The sequence below is a fragment of the Myotis myotis genome, unplaced genomic scaffold (assembly GCF_014108235.1).
Source record: "Myotis myotis isolate mMyoMyo1 unplaced genomic scaffold, mMyoMyo1.p scaffold_m19_p_5, whole genome shotgun sequence".
NCBI lineage: Eukaryota > Metazoa > Chordata > Mammalia > Chiroptera > Vespertilionidae > Myotis > Myotis myotis.
Window position 1 is genome coordinate 33,601,004 of NW_023416357.1, and position 15,932 is coordinate 33,616,935.

General features: G+C 40.5%; 1 protein-coding gene across 3 annotated transcripts in view; it reads left to right on the forward strand.

Annotated features, from left to right (window-relative positions):
* Positions 1 to 15,932, forward strand: part of RNF180 (ring finger protein 180) — a 94,008-nt gene that overhangs the window by 66,066 nt on the left and 12,010 nt on the right. For all 3 annotated transcript variants that reach the window (XM_036310430.1, XM_036310428.1, XM_036310431.1), the window contains exons 5-6: positions 6,645 to 6,870; positions 11,391 to 11,519. In XM_036310430.1, the coding sequence (XP_036166323.1) occupies positions 6,645 to 6,870; positions 11,391 to 11,519 (355 nt within the window). The remainder of the gene's footprint in view (positions 1 to 6,644; positions 6,871 to 11,390; positions 11,520 to 15,932) is intronic.

Genomic DNA, 15,932 nt, shown 5'->3' on the forward strand with positions numbered 1-15,932 from the left:
AAGCAAGCATACATTTTTAAAAAATGACTATTAGAGAAAGAGAAAGGAGAAGGGTTCATGGAATTGGAGCAGGGGAGAGGAAATTAGATATATGAATAAGCCAACAGAGACTACAATAATAATAATACATCAGTAAAGCAGATAAAGAAGATCAATTTTTAACCAGGGGTAAAAAGAAAGGAAAGAGAAAAACTGAAGTGGGGACAGGAAAGTGGAAAATATGATGGAAGAAGGAGAAGTGGGGAAGAAAAGGGTGGAAAAAATAAGATAAAATAATAAAATATTTTATTTTTTAAAATAAAAGATAAAGAAGTGAAGTGTCATTCACTTCAGCTGAGTTTTAATGCCCCATGGGGGCTGGTTTAAGACCCCACTCTTCTGTCTGCCACTTCTCAGTTTCCTGTTAGGTAGTTAGCACCTTGTTGAAGTTCCAAGTGATCCACAGCTCCTCTGTTTGTGCAAGCAGGCGGGACCAATCTGCCTGCTGTCAGTCTTAATCTCTCAAGCTTGTTTCCAACAGGGCTTTAGGTGCTGTATTGCTTTCCTTTTCCCGGGACTGAGCCCCCCTTTTCAACTCAGTCCCTGAGGGCTCTTTAGGGCTATTCAAGTCTGTTTCCTTTGTACAGCTCAGGTTGTAGTCTGGGTCTGGCTGTATTGGCTGTCTTGAGGCTGCTGGGAGGGGCTGGCTCTTCAGGAGTAAAAGGGCTGCTTAGATGTCTCAGTGCCAGGCTCCCAGTCACCTCTCCCCCATCCACTCTCCTCCACAGCCTCTCCCATGACTCCACAAACCCACACCTCCACCACAGTGAGTACTTGTATTTGAAAGGTCTTATGAACTGGTTTTATCGAATAAAGACAAAGACAAAACAGCGGCAAAACAACTGTGAGTTTCTCCCTCTCCCCCCCCCCCCCTGCATCGCATGGCTCGGGCAACTCTTCAGGCCTCCTTTCTGGGCTCAGCCTCTTGCAGCTGTGGACTTAGATCTAGAACCCTCTGTTGCCAGCAACCCTGTGGACCTCTCTTCCATAGTCGGATGTTATGCCTGTCTCCAAGGGACGCGGACTTGGTGCCATGCAGCTTCCTTCTGACCTTATCCCGGTGGTCACACACGTCTCTCTCTCCCGCCCAGATCCCCGATTCTACCGTTCTCCAGGTGTGCTGTGCCCCTCCCGGCTGTGAATGGTCTCACCAGCTGTGTCTACTTCGCCAATTCCAGATGGATGTTACTCAATTTAGGTGCCCCATTTATCTGCTCTGGGATAAGGCTCAGTACATGTCTACCTATTCAGCCACCATTTTTTCCTTCCGCCAGGTTTTTGAACACTTTATGTAGCTTTATTTTTTTAATTAGCACTTGAGTGAGGCTTATTGCATTAGCCTGTTTTCCCGTATTGACCAAAAGTGTTTTTTGGGGAATATAGAAAACTCTTCCAATTATTTCCTATAATGTATTTTTGATGACCGACATGGAAGTGTTATCCATGGGGAGAGATCCTCATCTCTACCAGTTGCTTGTAGAGGTGGTCTTCTTACAATAACCCAAGAAAATGAATTTTCAGAGACTCACACGAGTGGATGAGGTGTTGTAGAAAGCTTTATTTCTGTTGAATTACACTCCCGTTTCCAAGGACCCACTTCCCCTTGTCCTGCCAAGGAAGAAGTGTAGCTTCTGCTTCAGCAGAGCTAGAATCAGAGACAGTTTCCAGAGTTTCCTCTCCATGTTGGAGCAGTCTAGTCCAGATCAGGCTAGCTTAGCTTGTGTTCCTTGCTGCAGTCCATCAGTCCGTTCTGTGTGGGGTCAGCAGGGCCACATGGCTATGGAGGAAACACAGGCAAATGCAGAAGAGCAAATTCCTTTAGTTAGGGGATTATCTATTCCCAAATTTTTGCAGGTTTGCAGTGACCCTGCCTACCTTGGGCAATGATCTCTGTTTCCAGGTTTTGACTGAAGACATCTTCCCTATGTTGTACCAGTTTTACTGTGCATGCATCTATTTCCCTTTGTTGGACCCCTTTCGCCAGTGGTCTGCAGGGAATGGGCTGGTGGTTCCCTGGGAGTGCAAAGTTGCAGCTTCCTGGTGAAGCTGCCCAAATGACATCTATAATATCTGGCTTTCTCTTTGCTCCTTTCCTATTATTAGTAACTAGCTAATTACAGAAGCTAGTATATATTAGAAATGCAAAACTATCAAATTTGGAATATGCATTTGTACAAATTTGAAGTCATATTCTGATACTAGAAATACAGATTCTTATGACACAATGACATAAAAATTTACATTTTTTAAGAATCATAAATGAAAAGAATTCTGTAACATTTATGTCTGTATATTTAGAGTAGCTTTCATGTGCCATTCCTTAATTACTGCTATTTTCTGATAACTTTAATAGCTAAATTTTTTCCATAACTAGCATGGACTTTGTATCAAATATAGAAGGAGTTCTTACCATTTGCAACAGCATGGATGGAACTGGAGAGCATTATGCTAAGTGAAATAAGCCAGTCAGAGAAAGATAAATATCACACGATCTCACTCTTTTATGGTATATAATGAACAACATAAACTGATGAACAAAGACAGATCCAGAGACAGAGAAACATCGATCAGACCGTCAGTTTATGTGAAGAGGTTAAAAGATATAATGAAAAGATGAGGGAGGGAAGAATTTGTTCTAGGAATGAATCATAGTCCACAAAGTCAGGTATTCAAGAAATGTAATTTTCAGTATTTTTAACTAAATGTTATTTGTACTTAACAAATATGTAATGGATATTTTCTGAATGAATGAATAAATGATTGAGTAAATTTAATTTTTTTTGAGCCCTCTTTCTGTTGGAGACTAGAAACTAAATCTTAATCAATACACAACTTTTTCCTCTCCTTTCCCCCCTAGGTATGTGTCCTCAGTTTCTAGGTCAGCATAATGAAAGGTGTAATGAATATTTGGCGTGGTTGACACCTACTAAGCTGTGTGCATGGTTACTTTACTTTCTTTCTTGTATTGAGTGATTGATTGACAGTACTTTAACTGTCCACTCAGTGCTAAGTCAGTGCTATCTTTTGCTGCTCCTTCTGTGCTAAGCATGAGAGAATTCTGAGACCTTGCTTCCTCCTTAGACTATATTCTAGAGATTGGAGGTTGTGGGCTTCCTATCAAAACCCAAAATCTGATGGAATTTCTTATCCTGTCCATTATTCTCCGATTTAGGTGAATATGTTGCATAGTGTTCTCTCAGAGATCTTCCAGATTTCTGCCCAAATCCCAAAGAATCTTTATCTAGTATATGTTGAGCATAGGAGATGGGGAAAGCAGAAGCAGGAAAAAAAACCTCTTCATTTCTATCATTTATACTCAGAATCCTGGCTTTTGAAAATCAAATGCCAAAAATTTAATAATTTCTTTGTTATTTACATACTGCTATGCCATCCATTCCTTGAGGCAATCAAACATTATCTATTTCTGCCTGAGTGGAGAAGAAGGGTCATGGATAACAAGGTCCTAGAACAGAAAACACACTGGTTAATATATAAATGGAGGAGCTTTTTTTGCTACAAAGATACAAAGAAAATAAAGAAGTAAGTAATACGGCAGGAAAAGAGGCCCAAGAGCTTTAGTAAAGAAGAAAGAAGACTGAAAGAACTCTTTACTCTCTAGTAATGAGTGACAGGCTGTGGTTTTGAGCAGCTGCATTTAGTGGATCTGGAACTGATTGACAGCTCTAAGGATTGGCACTGGAGGCTGAAAAATGGCTTTTATTATAGATGTGTTCACTCTCCATGGTAGCTCATAGCCCAATGGGACTTCTCACCTCCCTGGAGGCCAGAAACACGGATCTTTGACTTCTTTTTTAAAAACTTCAAAAGAAGTTGCGAAATGCAAATAAGAATAAAAATGTGAACTCAAAGGATATGATTATTTTAAGATTTAAGAGGGGAAAAATCAAATTTTTCATCATAAAACCAGTGCCTCCTCCTTAACCAAAATGAAAATTAGCTGTTGCTGATTTTGGTTTCAAAATATCTTAAATTTTCAAGGCAACCACTCTGGTTCAGGTCCTTGGTACCCATTCCTTAATTACGGCCTCTTTCTGCCACTTAAGACTCACATTCTTATAAATATACTAGAGGCCCTGTGCACTTGCCTGGCCTGTGGGGATCAGGCTAAAACCAGCTCTCCGACATCTCCCAAGGAGTCCCGGATTGTGAGAGGGCGCAGGCCAGGCGAGGGACCCCACCAGTGCAGGATCGGGGCCAGGGAGGGATCCTGGGAGGGCTCCAGGGCATGCGTCTGGCCTGTCTCACCCAGTCCTGATGGCCAGACCCCAGCAGCAAGCTAACCTACCGGTTGGAGCATCTGCCCCCTGGTGGTCAGTGAGCATCATAGCGACTTGTCAAACAGAGGGACAGTTAGCATATTATATATAGAGAGATTTTTCTTCTATATATATATAGATTTTTCATATATATATATATATATATATATATATATATATATATGTAGTTCTTTTTAAAGAACTAGTTCTTAGGCCTTACTAGCTTGATATGTTCACTGCAGTATTCCTAGTGCCTTGTGTATCGGTGCTATGTACTGAGTTGTGTCCTCCCAAAATTCATCTGTTGAAGCTCTAACCCCCAACAAGATAGGGATTTTAGGAGATAATAAAGATTAAACGTGGTCATATCATAGGGGTGGAGGGAGTGGTCACATAGGATTGCTGGCCTTGTAAGAAAAGGAAGAAAGATCTCTGCATGCACAGAGGAAAGGCCGTGTGAGCGCAAAGAGAGAAGGTGGCCATCTGCAAGCCAGGAAGGGAGCCTTCCTCAGAACTCACCATATTCGGCACCCTGATCTTGGATTCCCAGCTTGAAGACAAAAATATATGTTTGCTGTTTAAGCTACCCCGTCTGTGGTATTTTGTTATTGCAACCTGAGCAGACTAAGAAAGCCTGAAATAATGCTTATTAACTCACTCAATAAATATTTATTGATTGAGGGGGAAATTAGCAGTGCTGTGTTCAGGAACATAATGAAACTTCTCAGGCTAGCAAGGAATGGTCTCTACTGTAGGCTTTGCCGATCATAGTCTCTGTCACCACTGCTTAGTTCTGCCATGGTAGCACAAAGCAGCCATCCACAGTACAGAGGCAAAGGAGCATGGCTGTGTTCCAGTGAAGTTTTACTTACAGAAACAGGCAGCAGCCTGTCTTTGGCCCATAGTCTATCACTTGCCCAGTCCTGATCAATAGCAACTGACCCACCTTATCTCTCCAAGGAATATTTCCTATTCCTTATTGGAAAAACCCTGTGTAGTCAGACTGACAGGTGCCTCATCCTCACTCTCCATGGTTTCCCCATACTTTCCTCTTAACTCAAATTTCCTTTCCACTTTCACCCTTCATTCCAATTTCTATTCTTCCCTCCAGGTCCAGGAGTTAAGAAAAAGTAAATAAAGCATAATCCATGCCCACAAGGGTCATATAAATGTAATAGAGGAGGACATATGTAGAACAAGCGTGCTTGATGTAGAAGTATTGTGGAAGGTATCAGAAGAATAGTAGGGGCCTAATAGAGGGGTGGAACACTTTACAGAGGGCAGAGTAATAGAAGGAGAGTGATCAGGCGTCAGAGAGGAATCAGAAGAGTGAGAGGAGGAGCAAGTCCACAAAGACAGGAAGGGGGAAGGCAAGCAAGGAGAGAGAGAGAGAGAGAGAGAGAGAGAGAGAGAGAGAGAGAGAGAGAGAGAGAGAGAGAGAGGGAGAGAGAGAGAGATGTGGGGGGGGGTTGGGGAGGGAGGGAGAGAGAAGCTGAAACATGAAAAGATGAGATGAGATAATTTTATTTATGTAAAATACGTGTGTACCTAGGTTAAAAATAAGAGGAAAAGATAGATCAATATCTACTGATACAGGTATTCATGATATGTTGATAAGTGAAAAAGTAGCAGCGTGTTTATGTGCACATGTGCTTTTATATTTTGTGTGAGCCAAGATAAGGTATGAAAGGTCTTAACCACTGTTGTCTCAGGGATGGTTGCTTGTGAAAAGTAGGGAGTTAGCAGGCAAGTGGAGATGGTTATTGTGAGTTTAGCTCTAAATAACAGAACCTTGTCTGACAGGAGCAGCAGCCCACACAGACTAAGACAGTCATTATACTTAGTAGGAAATTGAGAATCAGAGTGATTGAATAAGGTTAAGGTCACAATAACTTATTTAAGCCACAGGTCTGTTTGACTTTACAGCCCAAATTCTGAACCACTTCTCTATACTGCATCCATAAAATTTCATACGGTGGTGGGGGTAGGACAAATGGAGAATCTTTAATCCTGGGTCTGGTATACCTAACACTTACTAAGTAGTGCTGATTACTTAGAGATACAGGTGTGCTTAATGTGCTTCGGTATATGTTAGCATTTAGCATTCTATAAAAAGAATAATGGAGATTTTGAGTTTTTTCGTGTGTTTTCAGTTTCTTCTTTACAAGGTAGTATTTCTGTCAGTTTGAATGTCACAGAAACAAATGTTATATGCTTTTATAAATATTTTCATTCATTTTTAACAAAATATAAAGTCAGTCTCTCTTTTTTCAAGGAAACTAATCTCATGCTGAACTAAGAAAAATTGGTTTTGCTTATGTTTTGCAGACTTTGACTAATGACATGAATACAGATGATGAAAATGAATATGTAGAAGAAAAGGAAAGCTACATCTGTGCAGTGTGTCTGGATGTTTATTTCAACCCATACATGTGTTACCCTTGCCACCACATCTTCTGTGAGCCGTGCTTACGGACTCTTGCCAAAGACAATCCTGCAAGCACTCCCTGCCCACTATGTCGGACAATTATTTCCAGAGTCTTTTTCCAGACAGGTAACTGATCCCTTTCATTAACATGATTGCCTCTGTATTCTCTTTGCTCCAGATCTTAATGTATTTTATAAACTACTAGAGGCCCAGTGCACAAAATTTGTGTGTGTGGGGTGGCGGGGGCGGGGGGAGGGAGTTGTCCCTCAGCCCAGCCTGCGCCCTCTCACAATCAAGGACCCCTCAGGTAGGGTCCCTAGGCCTGGCCGGCGATCAGGGCCTATCGAGGCTTTCCTTCCCCCTGCTGCCAGCAGTTGGCCCTGCCCCCGCCACTGCCACTGCTTGCCATCTGTGCAGCTCTTTCCTCCCCCCACCCCCCCGCCCCCACCACCGGTCGCCTCCCTCTGTAGGCGATAGGTGTGGGGTGCAATTGCTTGGCTGGCCCGGGCCTCCCTCTGCGGGATGATTGGTGGCTGTCCCCACACACCCATCACAGCATCGCTAGCTGGTGGCCTGGGCCTCCCTCTGTGGAGCGATTGATCGTGGGGCCCCCAGATCGATCGCCCTGTGGAGGGGGGCCCCGCCCACCCGCCGCAGCACCACCAGCCAGGTGTCCTGGGCCTCCCTCTTTGGCCACCGGCCGGGTGGCCTGGGCCTCCCTCTGTGGTGCGATCATGGGGCGTTGGCGGGGCCCCCCAACCAATCACATTGCACCCGCCTTGGCAGGCCTGGCGCCAGTGGGTGTCATAGCGTCATCTGGAAGGCCATCTGGACGGTCGTTCTGCTGTTCGGTCATTCGGTTGATTTGCATATTCTTTTATTATAGATCATGAGAAAATTATTGAAAATCATATACAGTGTAACATAATTTGTTACTCTCCCTCCAGTTTATAAAACAGTGTTTGCCCAACTCATAGAACTCTGTTAGAATCATAGGCTCATAGGTAAGAATAGTTTCTCATCTTTTTAATCCCTTACTCTATGCTGAGGTCTTTTCTAGATCATCCTAAGTAGCTATTTTTTAGTCTTTACGGGGACTTCTCCAGTGTCAAGGATATTCCATTGAAACTTGAAGCAGCCCTATTGATTGTTTATTCCTCATATCTGCCTTCCACTATTACTCATTCTTTGGCCCTTGTTATTATCTCTGGAGTATCAGAGGATATACCTGTAAATGTCCGAGAAAAACTATTATGCCTTCCCCCACACTCCAGATCATCCCAACCTTCTTATTGTTCTTAAGGTCTTTCTTCTTAAATGAGAAGAAAGTAAAATTGGAGCAAGGATTTGTTTATTTTATTATCATACAAAGATGGAATATAAAACAGTATTTAAAACACACTATAGATACAGAGACAAAGAAGTATTAAACAGATTGTCAAATTCAGGGGGAAGGCAGGGGAGGGTGGGGGGAGGGGCAGGTTAGAGATCAACCAAAGAATTTGATGCATGCATATAAGCATAACTAATGGACACAGACACTAAGGGGGTGGGGGCATGTGCCGGGGAGGCCAGGGGGAGGTCAGTGGGGAGAAAGGAGACATATGTACTACTATTTGTAATACTTTAAACAATAATAAATAAATAAATAATATAAAATAAAACTTACTAATGAAGAGAGAAAAAGCTAATGAATGTGGATCATAGAGAACTGCCAAGAAAAGAGGGAAGAATGATAGAGGTGAGCAGAGCTAATATTTACTGAGTGCTGCACTACAGTGTGCTAAATGTTAAAGGAAAGAATGTCTATCTCCACATTCTTGCCTCAACCACAGAGGATTTGATGGGGATCACAGTAAGTACAGTAAATTGGAGAAAACACATGGTACATTTTTCTCCCTGAAAAGAAAATCCAAGGACCCACCTGCAAGGGGGAATCAGATTTCGAAGATAAGCTTTGAGTGGCCTAACCCAGCCAGCTGCATGACAACTAGCAAACCTGGTTTTAGGCTTAGTAATCAAATCATGAAGAGAAAATAAAGCTTCACCTCTTTGGTCTGCCCAGTGCATGTAGACTGGAGCACAAAATCCCTGAACTGAGCTTGGGCAGACCTGGGGATGAAAGGAGACAAAAGGGCATTTCAAGCATAGTGACTTTACCCAATAGAGAAATGTGATTGGGACATTAAGTTGTCATCAGTCTCACTACGCAAATCTCTCTCTCTCTCTCTCTCTCTCATTCTTTGTTGTTTCAAGTATTACATATGTCTCCCTTTTCCCCCATTGCCTTCTCCCCCGCTCCCAAGCCTTCAACACCCATTGTCTGTGTCCTTGGGTTGTGCATATGAGTTCACTGGTTGATCTCTTACCACCCCCCACCAGGCCCCCAGCCTCCCCTATCTTCCCTCTAAGGTTTGATGGTCTGTTCAATGCTTCTCTGTCTCTGAATCTATTTTTGTTCATCAGTTTATGCTGTTGATTATATTCCACAAATGAGTAAGATCATGTGATATTTATCTTTCTCTAACTGGCTTATTTTGCTTAACATAATGCTCTCCATGTCCATCCATGCTATTGCAAATGGTAAGTTCTTTTTTACAGCAGCATAGTATTCCATTGTGTAGATGTACTACTGTTTTTTAATCCACTCACCTGCTAATGGGCATTTAGGCTGTTTCCAAATCTTAGCTATTGTAAATTGTGCTGCTATGAACATAGGGGTGAATATATCCTTTCTGATTGGTGTTTCTGATTCCTTGTGATATATTCCTAGAAGTGGGATCACTGGGTCAAATGAGAGTTCCATTTTTAATTTTTTGAGGAAACTCCATACTGTCTTCCACAGTGGCTGCACCAGTCTGCATTCCCACCAGCAATGCATGAGGGTTACTTTTTCTCCACATCCTCGCCAGCACTTGTCATTTGTTAATGATAGCCATTCTGACAGGTGTGAGATGGTACCTCATTACTGTTTTGATTTGCATCTCTTAGACGATTAGTGACTTTGAGATGTTTTCATATGTCTCTTGGCCTTTTGTATGTCCATTTTCGAAAAGTGTCTGTTTAGTTCCTTTGCCCATTTTTTGATTGGACTGTTCATCTTCCTTTTGTTAAGATGTCTGAATTCCCTATAAACTTTGGAGATTAAACCCTTATCGGAGATAACATCGGCAAATATGTTCTCCCATGCAGTGGGCTTTCTTGTTGTTTTGTTGATTGTTTCTTTTGCTGTGCAGAATGGGCAGATTACTCTTTTTTTCCTTGGGAAGAACAAGTAAAGGATGGAGACAGTGAAGAAAGCAGTTCCATGAGAGGGCAGGAGCTCACTGAAGGCTCCTCATTTCTGGCTTATATTGATGTGGGGAAAGCAGTTCTTTCTAATACCAGATCTCTTGGGGTCTTTGGAGTGAAAAAAGTGGAGGTACCAATGACATCCTTTCTCAATATTATCTCTGGCCATTTGTATGAGAAAGCATTTACTAGAAGCCTGTTTCAATAAGAAGCATTTAGACCATGTACACAGCGATTTAGACAGATGTTGTCCCTGCCTTTCATGATCTAATTTAACACTGATAATTATTTTAAAAATTGCTTTCCCTAACATCTTAAAGCAATGATGATTCAAGTGTTCTTTTGATTCATTTATCAAAACAACAAATATAATTTCCTTTATTTTCAAAATCAGTTTTTTTCTAACATAAGTCATATTGAGAATACATATTCCACTGGAATAAGTATTTGGTTGTGTACTATAATATAGAAGCTGTCAGTAATAAAGGGACTATTCCTACTTAATTATTTATACCCTACCTCAATAGAATTTGAGGTGCTTTAAAGATATAATTAATGAAGTAGCAGCACAAGGGGATGTATTAATTGAAATAGAATATAAAGACCAGGTGAGAATGGATGGGCTGATAAATAAGCCATATGGCCCTACATTATAACTACAATTAGATATGAACTACCTGGTTTTAAATAATCTGGCTGCCTAGGGAAAATTAAAACTATGTACACAATTAAATGATTCTCATCATTCATGAAAAGAAACATAGCATTTCCTAAAGGTGAGCAAAGATTTTTCTGGCACTTTAAAGGGAATTTTTCATGTGATTTCTCCTAGAGGATATATTAGAAAAGCTGATACTGCATTTGCTCTGAGGATTTTTTAAGGTCATCACCTACTTGGTATCCTTAGGTTTTGCATCTGTGGATTCAACCAACCATGATCACTCCTGAGCCTCCCATGATTTTACTCTAGCTATTCTGTTGCTACATCCCTAACACACTATTATTCCCCCCTTTTTTTAATGTGCCTTCTATTTCCATCTTTTAGTCTGCAATCTTCTTGAGGGCAGGAGATATGTCTTATCCACCGCTGCATCCTCCACGTCTGGCAGAGTATCTGACGTATAAGCTTCACAGTAGATGCATGTCCTATGTTGACATAATCAAAGTTGCCTCAAATATGAATTTGGGAGAATTTCATTTGGCTTGGCTTACAAAGAAAATTGACTCTAGTTTCGTCTTCACTGTCTTAAAGAGATCTGACTATATTACCAAAATATTACAACAATTATTTTTTGTGTTCTTGCCATTTTACTCAAATTAATGTTTTAAAATAGTTTGCTTTTGCTTTATTCTAGAACTGAACAATGCCACAAAAACATTCTTCACTAAAGAATATTTGAAAATAAAACAAAGCTTTCAGAAATCCAGCTCTGCTAAGTGGCCCCTACCGAGCTGCAGAAAGAAAGCATTCCATCTTTTTGGAGGTAAGGAAACTAATTAAAAAAAAAAGGTCTGCTAGCTTTGTACAAGCTTTCTTTTTAAAGCTGCTTCCTTCCTGCCTTAACAGTGTTACCAGAAACATATTTCTGAATTGATCAATTTTAAGTAAGGATTTTGCTGAAAGCTACATGTGTACACATGAAGAAAATGGAGACTATGCAATACAAGCAATAATTGGGAGAAACTCATTAAATTTACTTTGCCTTGTGGTCAGTAATGTTTAATTGGGTAGGTAATGAAATGCGTCTCAAAAGTAAGAGATTCGTCTACTTAGGGTTAGTATTTTGCAGTTGTCTCACAAGATGAGGACAAGTAGTTCGAGGCAGAGCCTTGTCTTAGAGGCGTCTAGTGGACTAGGAAGACCAGCCTCTGTGTTCAGGTCTAACTAGCTGTTTGACCTCAGGGATATCATCGAAACCTCTTCTTTTGTTTCTGTCTTCTGATCTGTTAGATGGGAATAATTATATCGGCCCTGTCTAATTAATGGAGTTGTTATAAGGATCAAATGAGCTAATGTGAAAGCACTTCCTAAATTATAACAGATTGCACTACATAGAAGGAATTATCAAACTACGGGCAAGGCAATCTATAATACCTTTTCCACCTTTGAGAATTTCTTACTGTTTATACAGTAACAAATGATCATACAATATGAGTTTAAAATATAATTTCACCTTTTATAAAACCATGGTATGTCAGAGAATGATCCATTGTGCAGTTTTAGTACTTGCCCTTGATGATATTACGGGGTCTGGGAGGGAAGGGTTAGATGTGGGATATGGGGAACTGTGATCTTCAGGGAACAGGAGGGACTTCTGTAAAGAAGATGGATAATAGCACAGCAAGGACATCAACCAAAAGGAGAAAGAAACAGAGCCTGCATGCTTGAGGTAAAAAAAATTAACTGATTTACAAACTCCCTAAGGTTTGAAGAAAGTAGTTTAAGGATCAAATATAACTTTATACAGTGGTTTGAATGAAGAAAGTAGTTTAAGGCCATTATATAAGCACATATATTTTAAAGTGGTTAGTATCTGTAGAAACTCATTATCCAAAGAATTGGGGTAAAAATATTTAAAATGTATCACATTTTGCCCCAAATATGAAATCAAATCTAAGAAAATCAGTCTTACTTAAAGGATTTTATTCTAAAGAGGAGAGAATTTATAATATGAATTATGTGTTTTAAAATATTCCTTTGTATCCTACCTTCTACGATACACCCAAATTTTAAAAAGAATGAAGCACTTTGTGATCACCCCATAATCTCCTTCATTTTTTGTATTCGTGGGTGCTGATGCTACAATTTAAACAGTTACTTCTTTGTGGTTTCATCGTATTTGTCCTCCACACAGAGCTCAAGTTTTTATGGAGGAGTTCAAAGTAGCTTTATTCCACAACCTAGCTTAAGCAATAGGTTACTGTCAGGGGCTCAGGGAGAGCCCAGCTGTCAGGCTCAGTCAAAACTGAAAGAGTTAAGCCTTTAACCACTTGGTGCAATGCTATAAGCAAGAGTCTAAAACCAAAGGAAATGCCAAATCCCCCTCCCAACAACCCCCTCCCTCCGTTCCATTTTCCCCCTGGAACCACACCCTGGTCCAGGGTCAGGTGGATCAGCACAGAGGTGGGGATCATCTCACTGCTGAGGGAGTTCTGATCAAAAGGCACCGGCAGTTTAATGGACCCTGAGGTTTGTAAGGGCTTTTTGTTGTTGTTTTTAGGGGATATTTTTAGTCGGGGGGAGGGGGTAGCAAATGAGAAGGGCTAGAAGTGGAAAAGTACTGGGTACTAACTCAGAGTCAGAAAAAATGTCTTGAAGGTTTCCCCCTTCTCGCAAAGAGAGCTCAGCAGAGGTGCCTGGAGAAGCCCTCTGCCACGGCTTCACGTGAAGGACCTGGGTAGGAATGAGGCGCTGGGATAGGATGTCAGTATGTGAACGAGCATCACTGGCGAGGGGGCCTGAGACCTTGACTGCAACTCCTTCAGAGACGATAAGCCCTGGCCTGGCCACACACCAAGACTGGTGTGGGAGGGCCCCTCTCCCTGCGAGGCCTGCCAGGTAAAGCCTCTGTAATTGCCACACACAGGATTTTAATCGCACACTGGACTCCTCAGTTATCAGGGTTACTGTGCCCCTTCTGTATTTCTTTGTTTGCTTTCTGTTCCCTGAATTTTGTGTCTATCATTTCTTTATATAAGTATACATGTGTATACTTACCTTCATTTAATTTTGGTTGTCTTTGAACATTTGCAATGTTAATGTATATATTCTTCTACATACGCGTTGTCACTCAGCATTATGTTTCTTGGATTCATCCATTTCAGGAAGTGTAACCACATTCATTTATGTTTACTGCTATCCTGTTGTTCCTCGTGTGGATATGGCGCCATTTACTAGGCATCCATTCTTCCTGATAATGAGCAACTGAGCTGTCCAGGTTTTTGTTGTTATAAACAGTGCTGCTATAAACATTGTCTCTTGTCTCCTGGAGCATAAGAGTTCCTCAGAATATATTCCAGTAGAAAACTGCTGGGTCATAAAAAAAAAAAATCTTTAACTTAATTACCTAAACCAAACCATTTTCCTAAATGACTCTATTGATTTATCACCAGCTTTGTCTACCACATTTGATATTTTCAGTCCTTTAGCTTTTGATGGTCTGATAGGTATAAAATGAGATCTCATCAGCATTTTAATTTCTCTAATTATTAATAGGAATTGAACATACTTTTATATGTATATTGGGCAATTGAGTTTCTTCAGCTGTGATATTCATTTCTGAATTTTGTCCATTTTCCTATTGTGTTTTTCTTGTTGATTATTGAGAGTTTTTAAAATATTTTTGGTGACTCCTTTTTCTGTTAATTATAAGAATGGCAGCTGTGGTCTTTTCACTTTATGATATCTTCCAATGAATTATAGTTCTTCATCATCTTTCTGGTGTGTATTATCTCCTTAAGATATTCTTTATCCATTTCCTGAGTGTTTCTTAAATAGATTTAAAGGTCTTTGGAATTGATTTGTGGTGGTGTTTTGTGGGATTAGGGGAGGGGGAGCTGCTGTGTTGTAAGTGGGGATCCAACTGCTTGGGGGATTTTTCTGTTTAATTTTTTTCTAACTATTTATTGAAAATAATTTATTTCCCTACTGATCCTCAATGCTAATATGTCATACTTTAAATTTCCATTGTGTGGGTCTATTTCTGAGATACCCTTTTGTCTTAATTGCTAAAGTTTTATGTCCTGACATCACCTTTTAAAAACTTGTTTTTCTGTAAGAGAGCCTTGGCTTTTTTCTTTTTGGGTTTTAAAACCAGCTTGTCAGGTTCAATGAAAAACTATGTTGGCTTGCGTGAGGGACGACCTATTCAATGTATTAGTCAACTGGGGGGAAAATGGACACCTTTTAGTAATAGCTTTCCCTATCCACTCACTGGTTTTTCTCCTTTTATTGAGATCCTCTAAATCTTTTCATCTTATAGTAAAATCTTACAATTTTCTTTACAAATGTCATACACATTTTTTAGGTTAGAGACATTCCCATGTACTTGCTGTGTTGTTGTTCTCCTTGTTTTCTGAACATTGGGTACGGGGGAGAGTTGTGCCTGTCCTGCTTCTTCACTTACAGCATACCATCCTCACTAGACTGCCCCCAGTCCTACTTTCCATGAGGCTGGGTTTATTTATCGTCTGTTTGTATTCTTATATAATGTGTACTATTGGTTTTTGTGCATATATTTTTAATTTATGGAAATGGGAGGTTTGGTTTGTTTTTGCTTGAGTCTGTCTTTGTATCCTATTTAAAGAACAGAGCCACACTGGTATTATAGTGTATAGTTATATTGTGTTTGCAGATTAAATTGTCATGCTGTGAAAGTTTGTGTTTTTAATTTTCTTCCCTTTTTATTGTTTTATTTTATTATATTTTAAAATTCTTTTTTTCTTTTTGGTTTTGTATGAAAGGGAGATTTAAAAGGTTTGATTCCCAACATGTTTCTTATCTTTTTCACCTAGCACTAGACTTTTAGATCCATCCAGGTGGCTATGTGTATCTCTAATCTGTGGGTTCTAATTAATGCTCTACTGAGGTGTGTATCTACCTCATTTTTCCTCTCTATTCACTGACTGGAATCCAAAATACCTCCAACTCCCTGTCACTAAAATAACACTAATGATACTGTAGTGTGGACCGTGTGAATATTTATTTGGTAGCCAAAACTGGTTTGGCTCAGTGGATAGAGCGTCGGCCTGCGGACTGAAAGGTCCCAGGTTCGATTCCGGTCAAGGGCATGTACCTGGGTTGCGGGCATATCCCCAGTAGGAGATGTGCAGGAGGCAGCTGATCGATGTTTCTCTCTCATCGATGTTTCTAACTCTCTATCTCTCTCCCTTCCTCT